Below are 17,962 nucleotides of genomic sequence, written 5' to 3'. Positions count from 1 at the left end.
GGCAGGCGGACTGCTAGGGCACTCAGTGGTAAGCACAGTACACTTGCGGCCAGTGAAGTGCACTCGGGCAGGCGGACTGCTAGGGCACTCAGTGGTAAGCACAGTACACTTGCGGCCAGTGAAGTGCACTCGGGCAGGCGGACTGCTAGGGCACTCAGTGGTAAGCACAGTACACTTGCGGCCAGTGAAGTGCACTCGGGCAGGCGGACTGCTAGGGCACTCAGTGGTAAGCACAGTACACTTGCGGCCAGTGAAGTGCACTCGGGCAGGCGGACTGCTAGGGCACTCAGTGGTAAGCACAGTACACTTGCGGCCAGTGAAGTGCACTCGGGCAGGCGGACTGCTAGGGCCACCGAGGAAAAACCTTGACGTCACTTGATTCGCGAGCTCTCGGCATACCGCATTTGGTAGGAGTGATTCCGTGAATGCGACGGAAGTTGCATGGAACGGAAATGTGTTAACATGGTGCTGCCATCTGTGGCGGGTGGCACGAACCAAATTAAAAAAAAATTGGTTGTCTGTAAAGTCGGTTTACGGACGATAGTTTAACGTGACGTCATAACAAAACATTGATGACATGATTGCATACTTTTATGAATAAAATTGTATCATTTTTATTGAATTATCATTATTTTGTATGGATACAAAGAAGGAGTGAAATGAAATCTACAATTTAATTGATAAATTTACTTTTATTTGCACTCATTAATTCAAATATGTTTATTACCTTAACGAAGAGATCATTTTAACTATAACTTTTATATATGTTTTCTATTTAACTTCTTCCAATCTGTGTTATTCTGTTAAGGATAGGACGATGATAGGAAAAGTAGGAAACGAATGGGAGTGTTTCAAGGACGATGTGAAGGAAAATGTCTTACCCAATACCAAGATGCAGTCAAAAATAATATATTTGCGCCACGGACTCTGCAGCAATGCTAGGAGGAATGGGTTAGCAAAGAGCAATGAAAATGTTACATTGAAATGCATGAAAACAGAATTACGACACGGACTCGGTCGCAATGCTAGGAGGTTCAGGTTAGCAAAGAGCAATATAAAATGAGCGTAACGGGATACAGCGAAACGGGACAATGTGCGTAACGGGACACTTTTTCGTGCGTACAGCCGGCGTTAATCGGTTTATTAGACGTTGTCACGTCAAAAAAAGACAATCGGAAACTTTAAAGTACTACTGTGTAATGTATGTAACAAAACGGCCAGTATTTTAATAAAATACCTGTTCAAAAACCAGGTCCAAACCCAGCGTTTAGTTTTTTCTTTTTTCGAAACTTTTTCGCTTTTATCGGAGCTGTTTCATTACATATTTTAAAATCCCGATCTGCAAATCGAATGTTTCCATAGTCCATGTAGCTTCTTTGGCAGCGAATTATAGCGGCGGGCGCAGAGACTACGGGTTATTCGCGTCAAGAAATTTAGTTGAAGACACCATTTTCTTATATTTAACACGCTCGGCATTATTGTAAAGAATTACACGTTAAAATGATGAGTCCGAGTTTTCTATTTTTTTGGTGTATTTTTCCTTTTTTTTTGTGTTTGTATTTGCAACATGAGAACACATTAATTTGCTTTTTTACTGAGGTTACATGTTACACAAATCTGGCGAGTACTGAAATACTCGCTCACAATTTTTTAACGTAGTAGGCATGTACGTTGTAATATGTATGCACGGACCATGCAGGCTGATCTCCCGTTGAAGGAAAACCACTGCCTGCTAACTGTGCCGAGGTCTTGGCAAATAAAACAGTCCCAAGAGTTGACATAAATTAGCACTCTGAGTGCTAAAACCCTGATCCCATATGAATAGATGAAACGTAGACAACTCATTGATTTACTCATTTTATTTGCTGGAAATACAGTTGAACAAAGGTTCAGCATCGACTCCGTTTTGAAGATAACTAGGCATGGCAAAAGGTTGACGGAATAGCTGTGAATTTTTGGGTTTCGGCACTTCAATTCGCTCGAATTTAAACTTTTATATTTTACGTGTATAATATTATGTATAATCATATACAATAATTCCTACGATGGAAGAGGGAATACATGTTTCGTACTAATACACAGTTTTTTTTGTGTAAATGGAACTGAAATAATTATGTAAAATTACATATATTCCTAAATCTTTACATTTTAATGAAATAAATTATGAAAATACACATACTTTAGCAGTAATGTTGGGTTTGGATTCTTGCACAGGCATTTATGTTAGTGTTGTCCCACTACGCCTACATTAGTGTAAGTTATGTTTAAACCGTTCCCTGCATAGCTTTTACGTATTAACTGTGCACATAAATAACATAATAAAACAAAATAAAATCGTATTTTTAAAAAAACAATTGTCTTTTCCACGGTTTAAAAAAAGTACCTCGGTATTTTTTTTATTTGGTAAATTGTGTTTTTTAGAAATTATATTTAAATACGAATTACATACTAATGAAATATGAATAATATTTTGATCTTACCGACATAACAATAAGCGTTTTTTTTTTCAAAGATCGTTTAGGCATTTTTAAGTGAACACATGAGTTAAAAAGACACAAATAATATAAGTAAAAAGTTGATTTTCTTGGTCTAACCTCAAACCAAACACTCATTGGCTTAGTGTTGCTTAACAACGCCATCTATTGGAGTAGCTTTAGTGTTGTGTCGTTAAAGCAGTTAGTTGCTCCCAATAAAAAAAATGGTATTATTACTCGCCAATAGATGTCAGGAAGAGTAATTTATGTTTAAGTTGATTATAGATAAAGTTGATTATTGAAAACACGGATAAAACTACATTTTCTAAATTGAATCCTAGCTAGATCGATTTATCGCCCCCGAAATCCCCTTTATACTAAATTTCATGAAAATCTTTGGAGCCGTTTCCGAGATTCAGATTATATATATTTATACAATAATTGCTCCTTTAAAGATATAAGATGTATATACACATACAATAATTGCTGGTTTAAAGATATAAGATTATGATTGTATAAAACAATAATCCATTTTAAAATAATGCACTAGCTTTCGTACGTACAAGAAAAACGGAATTCATATAACTAAGCAAAAAAATATAAAAATGTGTTCAAAAATTTTTACTTAAGTTTTCCTGTAGTATTAAAAACTATTTCTTGGCACGTGGTTTCCAAATAAATATTTTGTAAAGGTAGAATTAATTTTTTTTTGTGCAATGTAGTGATTTCGGTAAACAATGGCCTTCGCCAACGTTATACCGTTTCGCCATATCGCTTGGTCGAACCTAAGTAATTTATTAATTGCCTTTTAGTACTTATTGGAAACCATTGTAAGTAAAACTGCGCTAAATCGGGCTTGATAGGGAGCCCAAATCCCACGAAATGTTTGTTATTGGCTAGAGACTTCTCCGGACATGACAAGTCACCAGTGTAAAGTTTGAAGTCAGAGGTGCTTAAAGCTGATGCCGCCACGGAAGTAAAAACGTGGACTCTGAGGGAAGCCTTCATTTCACAGACGAGAGAGCCATACCCGAAGTTACCCGAAGTTCATGCTCGCTTTTTTTTTCGTTCTATCTCATATCTTTAATGTAGCTATCCTAACCAAATCAACCGTCCACAATGTTTTAAAGTATTTATAATGTAGCTAACCTAACCTAACCTAATTGACCATAAGTTATCATGAGTTACAATGAACAAAAAATCTCGTCTGTGAAAAGAAGGCTTCCCGGACTCTGCGGGCAATAACGCCCCTCAGCCACTGTCAAGGCCGCCCGGTCACCGGCGAGTCGACCGTGACCTTGACAGAGGCCGGTGTGTGTGGCCCCTCCGCACCGCCTCGACCCAGAACACACACCCGCGGAGACCGCGTTCACGAGACCCTTACAAGTGATAACCCTTCAACGTGATAACGTCTTATACATCGATGAACGCCGGCTGCACGCACGGAAAAAAGCATGACTCATTATCACGTTCCGCCTGAGCCGAGAGTGCAAGAACCGGCCAACCACAGTACGAGAAAATCTTCTATAATTATCAAACAGATTAAGGCGGGCTTTTTAAAAGCGGCAATTTAAAAAAAAATTGATTTATTCGTCCAATTTCGTCATTTAAAATTAACAATTTATTGACATTGATCTGATTTCAGTTTATTATAACTAATTGTTCACGATTATATTTAAACAAATTATTTAAATTAAATTTGCAAAAATTGTAAATAATATTTGAAAATTAAAAAAAACTATGCAATTTTTCGTCAGTGTTTTCTTATGACGTTATAACGTAAAATTATCGTTCGTCAACCGACTTTACAGACAACCCCATTTTTTTTTTTTGTGTTTTCAAATTTTCGCATAGTTGTATCACTAATTTCGTTTCAACACTTTTTAATAATCAGATAAGGGGCTAACAATGTTATATACTGCGAAAATATTACCTATCAAGATATATTTTTAGGTAGATTTATAATAAATACTACTTACTCTGGTCATTACCACGGTGCGACTTCCGGAGAATTTCTGAAGAGGTTTACGTTTCGTGGTCCATAGACCCAAAAACCATTGTAATCTAAAATGTTTATAAAGAAAAAATGTAATTAAACACCTATTATTATACAGGAGAAAATATTTGAAGCAGTCGTTCACCATTAATAACCAGGCATTCTAATACATTATGTATGCTATGCTTACACAGAGCCCAATTTTCTAATATTGAAACCAAGATGGCGTCTTTCAGGTACATCTCCTTATAAGTAATATATATTATCAGATAATGCTCTTGATGAAATACAAACATGTTTATTGCAAATTTTACTTAACACAATTACTATACCTCAGATACAGCTTAAAAACAATTTCATTACATTATTAATTTTTGTATGAAACTTTTGTGCTCCACAGCGTATATCTGGCAACAGAGCACACCGACAGGACAGCGCATGCGCACTGGGAAGAGAGAGAAAATACCCATTGAAAAGCACAGCCTGTATATTGATGGTCCTGAGAGTGTCACAGTGAAGTACATATATACAGAGCTAATTGTGTCGCAATTCTTGGCGCTGGTAAAAAACGTTACCACAGCTAGTTCATTACAATATAAAAATGCTAATAATGTAGATTACGGAAGTTTGCTAGCAGAATCTCTTTGAAATAAGATGCTATCGACTGTTTATCGCTTGATTGTTTAGGTGACATGTCTTTCCGCACTTTTGGCACGGATCGCTCATCTCAGTATTCTTCTTGCAAGGTCTCGCGCAGTCCGAGAGGAAACAGAATTGTTTTCTGGACGTGGTTGTTTTCGAAGCCTCGCTCTGGTTATCGCTGGTGCTAATAGGCTTGTTTGCGTCTCTTCTATCGGCCCGTCGACTCACCTGCCGCTATCTCCTGGCCGCGGCGTATAAGACCGCGGCGGTCCAGAGAGCAGGCATCTCCCGGACCGGCAGCTGAGCAGCAAGATGTTTCTCGTGAGTACCGACCGCTGTCTGCAGCTGATCAGCTGTCAGATGCATATTTCTTTAATTCTTCAAGACGTTTGAGTAGAGTCGGTTTTTGCGGCATTCATGTTGGAGTTAAGACTAGTTGATTGATTGATTTAAGGACTAAAAATTAACATTCAGAACTATTTTAAGCCTTCAGATGAGTCTGTGTATTATATTGCGATGAGTTATGATTGAAGTCAAAAACTCCGTCCGCCCGCCGGCGCGCGCATCTGCTGACGTCACCGGCCGACGCGCGTATCGAGCGGAATGGAATCCGCCTTAGTTCTCACGTTTTCTTCTCTTTCTCTTCGTTTTCTTTCATTGTCATCCAATCCTGAGCTGTGTTCAAAATTTTAAGTCTATAACTCATCAGGAAGTTAATTAAAATTATAATCACGAACTTCCTCCCGAACGAAAATCGCCCAAAGGTAAGGTTAATTCCACCACAGGTTAGGAAGAAAGGTTTTCTTATGGGCGAATTTGGCGCAGGGTAAATAACGGTGGAACTTACCGCCATGTTTATGTTTATGTTTAAGGGGGCGAACGAGAGAAAACTGAATAGTTAAGTGATTTTCATTTGCAGAAAACTGAAATGAACAACCCTTAAAGGAAGAATAAATGAATATTATAATAGTGAGATTTACGGAATGTTATTTTAAGGTATGACTGGGTAAAAGGGTACCTATTTATTGTTAGAGTATTTATAAAGGTTTGTTTGGTTGGATACAGGATCTACATTTACTAAACCTGTTTTCTCGTACGTTGTAATTACGTTTGCTTTAAATTATGAAAGTCATTCTTTTTTTCCCCTGTGAGGAAGCAGTTAATATTCTAATCTTAGTAGGTATCGTACTTTCTACGAAACCGACTTCAGCACTGTAGCAGAACTAACCTTGCCGAAGGCGAACTAACAAAAAGGCGGTAAAATAGCCATGTTCCTCTATGTTCATGGGAAAATAACAGCCACGAGCGAAGTTGGAGTCTCTCATGACGTCACAGCTCAAGGTCAGCAGTCGCGTGAAATGGGTCGAAAACAAGTCAAACGCGTTTGCCTGAAGCGTCTACAAACAACAGACTTCAGATAAGAGCATTACCATCATGGGGAATGTCCGTAAATGTTGTGGCTATTAGGGCAGGTCAAGAGGTTCAAGCTTAATTAATTAAATTTTTAAATTTATCAAATTCATTATTATATGTTTGAGAATTGCTCTCAAGTTCAAGTGTAGCCATTATAAGTGAAATGAAATAGAAAATAAATTTGTCTTAAATTGTAACTGTTCTCAAAAGTTGTAGCAATGGTTGACGTGTCCTTCAGTCATTTTTGTTCTATCAGCAGTGTTCATGTGGTTGCCAGTGTTTGTAAACTGACATTTAGAAATGGTTTGCAAGAAACATTAGAAAATGGATACCACTGGTAAAACTTAATAAAACTGTAAAATTAAAAAAAATACATAAAACAAACTAAAATTAAAGTTTTAAGATTAACTCACTAATTAGTATAATTTAAGTAGTGTTTTTTTTTACTTTAGTCTATGTTCAAATCTGCCACCGGTGGGACTTAACCACTCAGAGACAAGAACTGTAAAGGAGCATTAAACAACCAAGCTTCACTTGAGACAAACCAAAAATTAATTTCGATTATATTTGGCTACTAATTGGGTAACTGCAATAGGGGAATTTCTTCCGAAAACAATGTTTCAAACAACATGCGAAACAGGCCAGCTTGCTGAATTGGTTATCATGGTTGTATAATTTGTACTATGCTGCATATATTATACGCTTAGCGCTTCTCTTCTCTGCACTCCAAAAAATTTCCGCTAGTTTTTTTTTCCTTTCATGGTCCACGGCTCACGTATTATGAAACAAAAGTTCAAGGAGAAATGTAAATTTTATGAAGAGCAGGCGTGTTATGAAAAAAGGAGCGAAGGAAATCCAAGCCATTAAAAATTACATTGGTTTTGCTTTCAGCAACAGCATGCAACTGGCATTCCAAAGACAGTGATTGCAATTTCGACCGAAATGAAGGAGATAAAATCTTAAAAATTGACGCGTTTGAAACTTATGTGACAAGATTTAATTCAATGGCCACTGATTAAAATCGACATTGGCCTCATTATGAAAATTAATCGATTACCAGTGCCTTTTTACCAGTGCCTTCCCATTCCTCATGGATTTGTAAACAACGTTCTTGGCTTTTATCTTCGCAACCCCGTTGTGTCATAATACAAGTAAAACTGAGACTCCAAGAACGCAGGCGCTGACATCCGTATCTTCTGAAGCCAATGAAACAGCGACCGAGAGGAAACATGAGTTGTGTTCAGTAACACTGTATCAGGCGCCCAGCAAGGGGAGGTAATTGTAATACAGCTGGTTGTCCAGACAGTCTTGAGAATTTTCAGGACTAGACATTTAGTACACTCAGAAGCTTTAATAGACTGAGTCCTGTTTATTTAGTGATTTTAATTCCTGATAATTATCCCCTTGCTTTCCATCATTGATAATTATTTTTCCTTCGTTCCCAATTTTTATCTTGTTACACATGTGAAATTATAAAAAAAATGTGAATGTGTTATTGAACTTAGTATGTGTTTTACGCTAATATTCTTCTATCATTACTGAGACCGTGTATGGTCACGAGACGTTAATTAAAGATTCTACACACAAAACATTTAAGGACATGAAGAAGCTTACCTTTCATGTTAGAGGGTAGGAATAAACTGACATCTTGTGACATCACGACTCATAGATAGGCTACGGCTGTGTGCGGCAAAGACAGTGCACTTTCAAACACAAAACCATAGACAAAAGTCTGAAAATGGTGCCACTCGGTGAAAAGTTAGCTGTGTTCAGTAACAAATACTTAAGTTGGGCTTGAGCGTTCGCATTATCGGCTGGCGAAAGTAATGTCGGGAGTCGTAGCTGAGTATGTGTTACATTGGAAGAGATGTAACCCCTCACTATACCGTGAGCCGGGTTCCTGGAGAGTGGATGTCCTGATGTCCTGCAGGTAATCGTCGTAGCCGTGGTGCTGGTGTCCTCCGGACTCCAGGCGGAGGCAGATGTTGTTCGAGGCGCCGCCCAGGAGCCACTCCAGGCGGGTGTCGACCAGAACAAGACGGTGACAGCCCCCAACGTCAGCGCAGACTTCAACCGAGAGAAGGCGCGCCCCGACAGATACTCGGACAAGGAGGAGTCCTCTCCGATCAACGTGAAGAAGCCCGGAGCGATCTCGGCGCTGTTGCACGAAGCCATAGCGCGGCCGGTACACAGCGTCTGGAACACCCTGTTCGGCGGCAGGAGCCAGCACATGGACCTGTCCTCGGTGTTCGGTCCGGGGCCCGTCATAGTCCCGTCGTGAGTCTGTCCTCTCAGCCACACGTGGTCCTGGTGTCCCGCCGCCTGGCACTCAGAGCGGGTCACATCGGGCCATCTGCAGTGCTTGGGGTGTTCTCCCTTCCAGTCCAGTGTTTAGTACTGCTTCCCCAGAGAGCCTCGCGCCAATTGCGACTGTGCTGGATTCCCAGCGGGGTCGAACCTGAGATTGTTCCTCATTCGACAACACGGCGGTATCCAGCCCAAAAATGTATTAAAATTAACTAATCTGCCTCTAGTGATCTTGTATCAACGAGTAACAAAATATGACTCGTTTATATATACATTTTTTTTAATTTACCGCAAATTCAAACCTTAGTGTCAAATTTACACTACATCATATAAATCGGTTTTAACGATTATTGCAATGAAGAATGCCGTTTAAGAACAATATCATGGACACTTGCAATTGTTACTATAGAATGAAAAAACGTTTGCGGATTTATTTCATTATGTAATAAAAATCAAATAATTGTACATGTGTTTTGCTTCTGCAATTGGTTCACTGTTTATCTGGAGGACTCTGGGAGCAATTAAAGACCCAGGATCAAAGAAGCATCGAATCATAAGTTGTTACCCAGTCGAGGCAGGAATTGTTACAGTCCCTAGCCATTGCAACGAGTGTAAACCAGCAATCTCGTAAATACATGACATACATAGATATAAAAATGGGTATGTTATCTTAGCGACGTGCAGAAGAACTCTGCAACTTATCTTTACCTCGTGACATGCGCAGGTCTGTCGCTAGAGTGCCGCACATCTACCACGTATCCTCGCCCGCAGCCTACCAGCCCGCCTACCAGCCCGCCTACCAGCCTGCCTACCAGCCTGCCTACCAGCCTGCCTACCAGCCCGCCTACCAGCCCTACCAGCCCGCCTACCAGCCTGCTGTCTCCCTGCTGGCGCCCGGCATGGCTATCCGCCCCACCGGAACCCGGAGCAGGTCTATAAACACATTGTTTACTTAGTGGCTTTACCAGGCCGACATCACCGCTTGCAGCAGAGGGGAATTGTTGTCAATGATTAAATATAAATAAATATTTTAAAGCATTCATAACTGTGTATTTGTTTAACAATCTTAAATGAATCATTCAAGTGTAACGTCATTCATCAGTGTTGTCTATTATGGATCATTATTTAATTTTTACTTGCAAAGGAAAATTTTTATTTCGTGCAATTAATGTAAATATGCCATTGGAGTTTTGCTTAGTTTGTCATGGATTTTTTTTCTAAAATGCAAAAAAAAAAAAACATAAACCCACAAAGATATAGCCTAAATCAGTTCGTGTCAAACTTCAAGTATCAGAGAGTGCATTTATATATGGTTGATAGTAAACCAGACAGCCGTCGAGTCAATATAAAATCAGAGTTCGTTACCACTAGATCACTTCATCATCAAAATAGGTATTTTAATTTACATGGTTTGTATCGTTTAACGTTCACAGTTTTACTTCATTGCAGGACACACTTGAAACACACTATTCTATAGGCACGGCTGAAAAATGTAATTGGAACATGGTTTATTTAGTACATTCCTGATCCCTGATTGACATTTGATTATTAATTATTTTGAACAAATTGAAGAATAGTTTTGTTTAACAATAAAAGGGATTTTCAGAATTTTTCACTGATATATAATTCTAATTCAAAATCATAGTTATATAAATGATTTGTAATTAAATATCAGTCACTACTACTACAACAATGAAAAAACTTTTTTTAAGCTTACGAAAAATGATTTATATTGGTTTTCAGTCAAATAACATTAATAACAAATTCACAGCATTAGGTATTTGTACACCCTCTTATATCAAGCGTTTACAACATAGTTCCTTGAATCCAGGCTAACTTAATTATTTGTAATCGTCATTTCAGACTATGTTTTCCTACAGCCATTCCCACCTCTTCGGCAAGAGCTGTCACCAGGAATGACGTAACTCTATACAGATAATACTGCAGGGACGTGGTCTCAACCCGGAAACAGAGAATCATGTTTTGTACCTCAATTATATAGCAGGTCAACTCTAAGAGGTCTTAGGAAGATAATGCCGCATTTATGCCTGAATGTAAGGCACCCCGCAACACAGGCGTGAATGTCTGCTTGCGTATTCAGGCGGGGGCTCCGCTACTTCCCAAGTCAACACGTTGCGCTGCGTTCGTAAGGAATTTAGCGTGGACCATAACAAGTCAATGTTGACAATGAATATTCCGTCAACATATGACAAGCATATGACTACAATGTATAAGTCCAGAATCGCAATTCTGCAATTAAGTTCTCGCACTTAAATAAAACAACGCCGAGTGAATTTAATGCAATACTAATCAGGAAAAAAACAAACTGGCTGTAAATATTCTTTCACTGAAGTAAACAAAATGATTTTATTGTATTACCACCCAAAATTTTCAATTATTTTGGTAAACTATAAATATATTTGATGGCGTAAAATCAAATAATATACACTAATTTGAATTGTCTGTCACATTCAAATTAGGACATAGTTAATATTTTTCTGTCAATAATTTAAATGCCCTAACCTAATACAACGTTTAAAAAGTTTGTGTTTGTAAAATTATTTAAATTTTACTGAAAATAAATTTCTGTTAAAATATTATTAATTGTCTAATTATATTACGTGACCAATTGTATGTATTTATTACTTTATCCTAGAAATTATTTTCTCTGTTTATTATTTTGATTTTTAAAATGGTAATACTTATATAATTATATATGCATTCTTAAGTACAATATTAAATGCAAGTAATTACTCGATGATTGTAAAATTAAAAAAAAAGTACTGTTTTTTGAAAGGTTTAAAATAATAAACTATAGTTTGAGTCCTTTTGGATTTTTAAGTTCTTATAAAAATATTTATATTGTTATTATCAACTTAGGAGTAAGTAGATGAGTTAAAAACAATGTACTTTTGACAACACATTACTTTAAGACATAAAAAGTACTGAAACTCCACGTTTCAAATAACTATGGATATAGCAATACTTCAATTGGAGACGTATAAATAGATTTATAAACATTCCACAAAAATAGAATATATTTTTTCTCATAATTTGTTGAAATTTACAAGAATAATTCTTGAAATACTTTTTTTCAAAGAAAAAAATTGGTTGTCTGTAAAGTTGGTCTACGGACGATAGTTTAACGTGACAACTTCATAACAAAACATTGATGAAATGATTGATCCAGAAGAAAAGGAAATATATATTCGGCCTGAGACTGAGCCGTAATAGGCTTCTGCAACCAAACCATTTAGGCATTAAAAATATTATATTCCTTGAGGTAGAAATTTTTTTTTTAAATTTGAATCATGTTTATTGAATTATCACTATTTTGTATGGATACAAAGGAGTGAAATGAAATGTACAATTTAATTATTATATTTACTTTTAGTTGCATTCTTCATTAATTCAAATATATTTATTACTATTAAAATGTTGCGTGCGCCGTATTTAATTCTAGAAGTAAAAAAAAAATTTTTTAACCTGCCAGGATTCGAATCGATATCCTTTGGATAAGAAATTTGCAACGCTGACTGCGAGGCCACGAGGCTATACATGTATAATAGTAGTTTCAAATAATATATACATATTTATAAACTTTTTTCAGGGGAGGGGAATAATATTATTTCGTTTTTATAACACGATTTGATAACAAATACGCATCCCAAATTCACCAAACTGATTTATAATGTGTTACAATATTTTTTAAAACATTGTGCAAAAGATCCCGGGTGTAATTTGAATTATTATGTGTAACTGTAAAACATAATTGTTGGTTCAAAACGTATTTGAATATTCAACATTACTTTTAAATAACCGTAATAATTGTGCTGAAAATCGGTGGAAGATCGTTAAATTACATAATATTAATAATTCAAACGACGAAAATAGGAATGAAAAGTCAAATCGAAGGTTGTTTCAATCGAGTGGAAGAGAGATATCGCGCATGCGTACAATGAGCACGAAGAGAGATGCCACGCATGCGTACAATGAGCAAACAGGACACATCCGTAGTGAAGTAGCCGTAGTGGGACACCTTTTCGTGCGTGCAGCCGGCGTTCATCGATTTATTAGACGTTGTCACGTCGAAAAATATATATTTTTAATTACAAACATATTTTACAGTGTAGATAACGTTGCAATATTCTGTGCACATAATTGATTACTTCTGATTTCACTTAGCTTTTCAGTTGGAATACGTCGCTCTTCAGTACGTCCGTGTACATGCAAGGGATACTAAAATATTATTAAAATGTCTTAGACCTTTTTATTGTAGCAGGACCTAACATTAGGTTTCACCAAAACAACCATTCTTTTCTTTCGGCGCAGCTTCACAGGACTGTGCCAATTGCGCCAGTTTTAAAAGAAATGCAAATGTTGCAGTTTTGTAGTAAATTAGGGATAGTCTAATTTATTCAGTACTTGCCGGGTTTTTTTTTTTACTGACGGATGTGTTCTTTATGTGAAAACTAACGTGAATACAAATGGTATGGGTAGTGATGGAGAAATAAATATAATCGACGACAGTAACGACAAATTGTTTCCTGCAGTTCTGGACGTATAATGAACCAGTAGGCCGTGCACTTCTCACTATACATTACAGCATTGTGGTGGAACATGTCATGTTTTGAAAGACAACAAAGTCACGCTTCACGGAGGCAGACGGCAGTCGCTTCGACCTGGTCGCTGTGCCAGTCTGCCGCCGGCCGCTGCCGAACAGGTGCAAGGCCGCGGCTAGCAGACTCACCGCCCAGGATGTAGCAGACTGCACGCCACTCTGCTGGCGTCAACCACTCCCTCCTCCTTCCTTTCCCCTGGCCGCTGCCTCGGCATTCAGACAGGTCTGGGCAGTGCGTCTCAGCCTATACGCTCTAATCATGCAGGTTGTGAACCATGCAGGAGAGGTAGCATGCATCGTGTGCTAGGAGGGGATTGGCCAGCCACGGCAACGTTTTAGCCATGAATAACTCCCCTCACTGACCATTCAGGATTAAAACGCCATTATAGCAAGAAAATGGTGTTCTTTCAATCAACCTATACTGAGAAATCTTTAGTTTGAGCAGACCGTTATCAAGAAATCAAATCCAATACCTGACCATTTGCTGGCAAGAACGACATTTTGTACCTCCGACATGTATTTTAAATTTTCACAATTGGAAATCAGTTAAAATATTTATATATTTATATGGTTGCCCTTTTCTGAATGCGTCGTCCTCATAGTTTAAGCCCTCGGAATTTGGTGGGCATGAAACTAATTATATATACATACATTGACTCGAAGGAGAATTCGCCATTTGAATTGTACTGATAAAAGTACCTATGTTTAACTTCCCCACATAGCAATTTCGTCTCTGGTCTGTCCACTCTGCCGAATATCTAAACTTACATTTCAAAGAGAGAATGTTACGTTGATTATTTGTCAGGAAAAAAACTCGAAATATACAGGACCGATTTTAAATTATTTCGCCGTTATAAATTTAAAATATCACATGTAAGCATATGAAATGTTCTATTTTAAAAAGGAATGAAAACATAATATCAAGTACTAAACACAAAAGTAAAAAAACCATGTGTGCATATCATGAAAACATGCGTATCAGGAAGGAGTAAATTTACACTACAAACTTGACGTAAAATATATTTTTTCGTTAACATTTTTATCCATAAAAGTTTACATGCCCTCTTTAGTATTATTATATAGATATTGCGATGGTTTGTAATAAATAAACTTGAATACTACTCGAACTATTTAAAAAAAATTATTGCTTGAATTTACATTATTTCAAATTTCAATGAGCTATATGTTATTTTTTTAATAATGGTTCCACAGTTTTTTTATAACTAATGAAAAAACCAAATTAATAATTTTAAAAATATAACTATATCTGCCCATGTTGAAGCCGGTTTTATATTCTACTTATGCATACACGACAACAGTGGTAAATAAAACAATAATACTGTATATAAACATTAATGCCGTATATACGACTGCAATGTTGTATGAAATACAACAAAGCTGCAGTGGTTGTCATAAAACTTCCGTGTCAGTCTATTGACGCTCTTTGCTGGGAAAAAACATACTTGTCAATCGAAAACTGATTAACGCTTTTTGTATCGTGAATCTAAGAATTTGTTCTGTGTGAGGTATCCCACCATTGCTGGCACGAACATGCCGCATATGTTGGTAATAGTGCTGATCAACCCCGTGAGAACGCTGCAGTACCTGGGGTCAGGTCCAGCAAATTGACCCTGAAAACAAACGGGTATGTGGGAAAGTTTGGTTTTGGTTTTGGTTTTGGGATTTATGTTGTTGTTCATTGATCCAGGAAATTTAGAGTAATCATACAAACCACATCATTTTATAAATATCAAGACTGTGACAGGAGGAAACCCATTTTACCATTACTCTATTTCTCTATTTCAAGATTATCAAGATTACAGGAAAACCAGTCTAAAACCATCGACAGAAGTATAAAAAAAATACATATTTTTGTTGCATATCTTTCATGAAACATTAAAAATCTCTTAATATTCCGTGGGTGGTTTCGTTTCCAGAGGAAAAAAACAGATGATAAAAGAATTCTCGAAAGCGGTGAGTTCTCACCCTGTGAAACCCAAGCCAATTATTGTCGATCAGGCTAAAGTTTTGGCTGTAACATTAAAACTGTAAATTGTTTTTTGTGTGTTTTATGCAAGGGGAATGATTTATTTAATATTTATTTTGTACAAAAGCCATTGTTAGTTTACTTTGTAACTTATGAAGGAAACCCGAAGAAGCTGTAAAAGATGAATTCACAAGCGCACAGAAAACAAATCAAAATCAGCCGATGTCAAATGATAAATGCAAAGACAGCACGAATAATTATGTGAAATGAATTAGAACAATATCAAAATCAACGACGAACGCAGTGGGCAGATAACGATGTGACACAATAAGTACAGACAAACCACAACTTTGGACATACCAGCGACAGATAGATAATCCCAAATATGAGAATAAACACATAATTTGGACAAAAAACGGCAGTACAGCAACGCAAGTGTGAACCTGGCAACAATATTGTACAGGTTTTCTGACAAAACAACGACGGAAACATAGACAAACACATAATGCTTACCCAGAAGAAACGTCGGGAGTCGTTTCATTTTGGGAAGCCTTCTATGCTTATATGTGCTGTCAGCGTCTGGTTGTCAGAATACCCGTACATTCCATTGCTAGGTTTGCACGTGTGGGGATGTATTGTTGGTGTCTTGTGCAGGTTATCTGTTTATTATCACAGATGGGTTTATCTGTCTGTCGCTTTGTCATCCCAAGTTGTTGTTTGTATTTACTGTTTTTATTGCAATTGTCTCGTTATCTGTCCCTGTGTTTGTCGGTGCTGTGATATTGTTGCGATTGCTTCCACGGAATCGTAAAAACCATTTGCACCACTCAATCGTAAAAACATTTGCACTATTCATTTACCTTGAAATCTTGATGCGTACTTTTCCACATTTCCGGAATTTTTTTAGTGAGGTTTGCACGTTGAATTGTGCCTTATTATTATTCTTTTTTGCAATTAACTGTTAGTCACGAGCCTGCCTACAAACCCAAGCGTTGGTGAACATTTATCTGAGTGGTGCATATTGTCAATTTAGTTCCATCGTAAAAATTCACACCTTATTGACGCACTAAGGCGATACGTACATACACTGTACAATAGCGACCTCAGAGAAAACGTTTACTGCAACAGGAAGCTCATAACGGCAGCCATTGTAGTTACGTGCCCAATCAGGCAGCTCAGAGCTGCTATGGCTGTCAGACCACCGCAGATGAACATCTTCCTGACCTGAAATAAAACAATACTAATAATAGAGTTTTAGTCTATTTTTTTATTTTAGATTGTATTCACAAATTAAAACATGTTCAACAATTAAATTATTTAAAAAATGCTGCATTGCCATATATATATTACCCAACAGAATTAACAAATCTACTTTTGTATTTTATTACTATATGGAAGTTCTGTCTACCAACGATACATTTTTTGTTCAAATATATATAACTTCTATACCTATACGGTAACTGATATAACTGTGACGATAACTGAAGCTACCCTTGTGTTCCCTATGCAGTAACAAAAGTTGAGGCTTAATGATGATTTTATATGTTCATTTAGGACTATGGAATAGTTGAATTTGAAAGAGCGACGCCAAACTTACGTCACACTAATACATATTATTAATATCAAGAAACCTTTACTAAGAATATCAGTCGCCGTGTCGTGCTGCGTATCAACAAGTTTTCTAAACAAAGTATGGCGAGGTATATATAAATCACGTGTATAATATTATGTAATAAATTGGTTGTTAGAAATCATTGCCATTGTCCAATGTACGCTCTGTAGTTTTCAAAATCGTTAATAATTAACCCATCAGGAACTTAAATAGACGCTAATTGGGGGACCACGAAGTTTAAAGTAATTAAGGAGTGAAATCATTAATAACAAAAACAAAATTAAGAGAAAAACATTATGAGTTTTTAAATTACCAAGAAAGCACATATTGCAAACATTAACACAAATATATTTTAAATACATTAATTATCGTGAACATAACCTAACTAATTTTTGCTTTCACTTAGACGCGCGAAAACGTATCATCCTATAAATTAAAACATTGTGGGAAGAAGATAAGATTTACTACCCCGAGTCAGATGCTCAAAAATTCGAGCAGAATAATTTTTTTACAAAGTTTGATTGAGAATGTGCTTAATTTCTGCTGTGGTATCAAGTTGTTATAGAAGTTTATTAAATAAATTTACGTTAATGTATTATGCCAACGTTGTAGCGCATTGAACAGAGCCCACATCGTTTACTTTTATAACTTAATGGATAGATTAAGCATAGCTAATAATAAATTATTTATTATATAGCAGACAAAAAATATACTTTGTTAGTTAGGGCTTAAATTTCCTAAATTTGTTTCAAATATACATTTGTATAGTACTTACTACAGTGGTGGTAAGTAATCACCTGTTTATCAAGAGATCAACGATCGGTGAGAGACCAATCATTCCACATACTTTGACAGCAAATGTTAGCGATGAGAGGAATCCAGAATCCTTAGTGTCCAGTTTCAGCACATG

General features: G+C 36.9%; 1 protein-coding gene across 1 annotated transcript; it reads left to right on the top strand.

Moving 5' to 3' along the window:
• Positions 1 to 5,370: 5,370 nt before the first annotated feature.
• On the top strand, positions 5,371 to 9,874 carry LOC134533482 (uncharacterized). The gene is made up of 3 exons (XM_063371007.1): positions 5,371 to 5,433; positions 8,456 to 8,802; positions 9,557 to 9,874. The coding sequence occupies exons 1-3, from the start codon at positions 5,425 to 5,427 to the stop codon at positions 9,786 to 9,788; spliced, it is 588 nt and encodes a 195-aa protein (XP_063227077.1). The 5' UTR covers positions 5,371 to 5,424; the 3' UTR covers positions 9,789 to 9,874.
• Positions 9,875 to 17,962: the final 8,088 nt, after the last annotated feature.

The sequence above is a fragment of the Bacillus rossius genome, chromosome 6, assembly GCF_032445375.1.
Source record: "Bacillus rossius redtenbacheri isolate Brsri chromosome 6, Brsri_v3, whole genome shotgun sequence".
In the NCBI taxonomy this organism is placed as follows: Eukaryota; Metazoa; Arthropoda; class Insecta; order Phasmatodea; family Bacillidae; genus Bacillus; species Bacillus rossius.
Note: the sequence above shows the minus strand (reverse complement) of the source record. Positions and strands in the feature narration are given on the sequence as shown.

What these genes read in the sequence shown, in the direction of transcription:
- LOC134533482 (XM_063371007.1), top strand. An exon ending in GGGCCCGTCATAGTCCCGTC is followed by an intron (nt 8,803 to 9,556) that starts GTGAGTCTGTCC and finishes TGACATGCGCAG; the next exon opens with GTCTGTCGCTAGAGTGCCGC.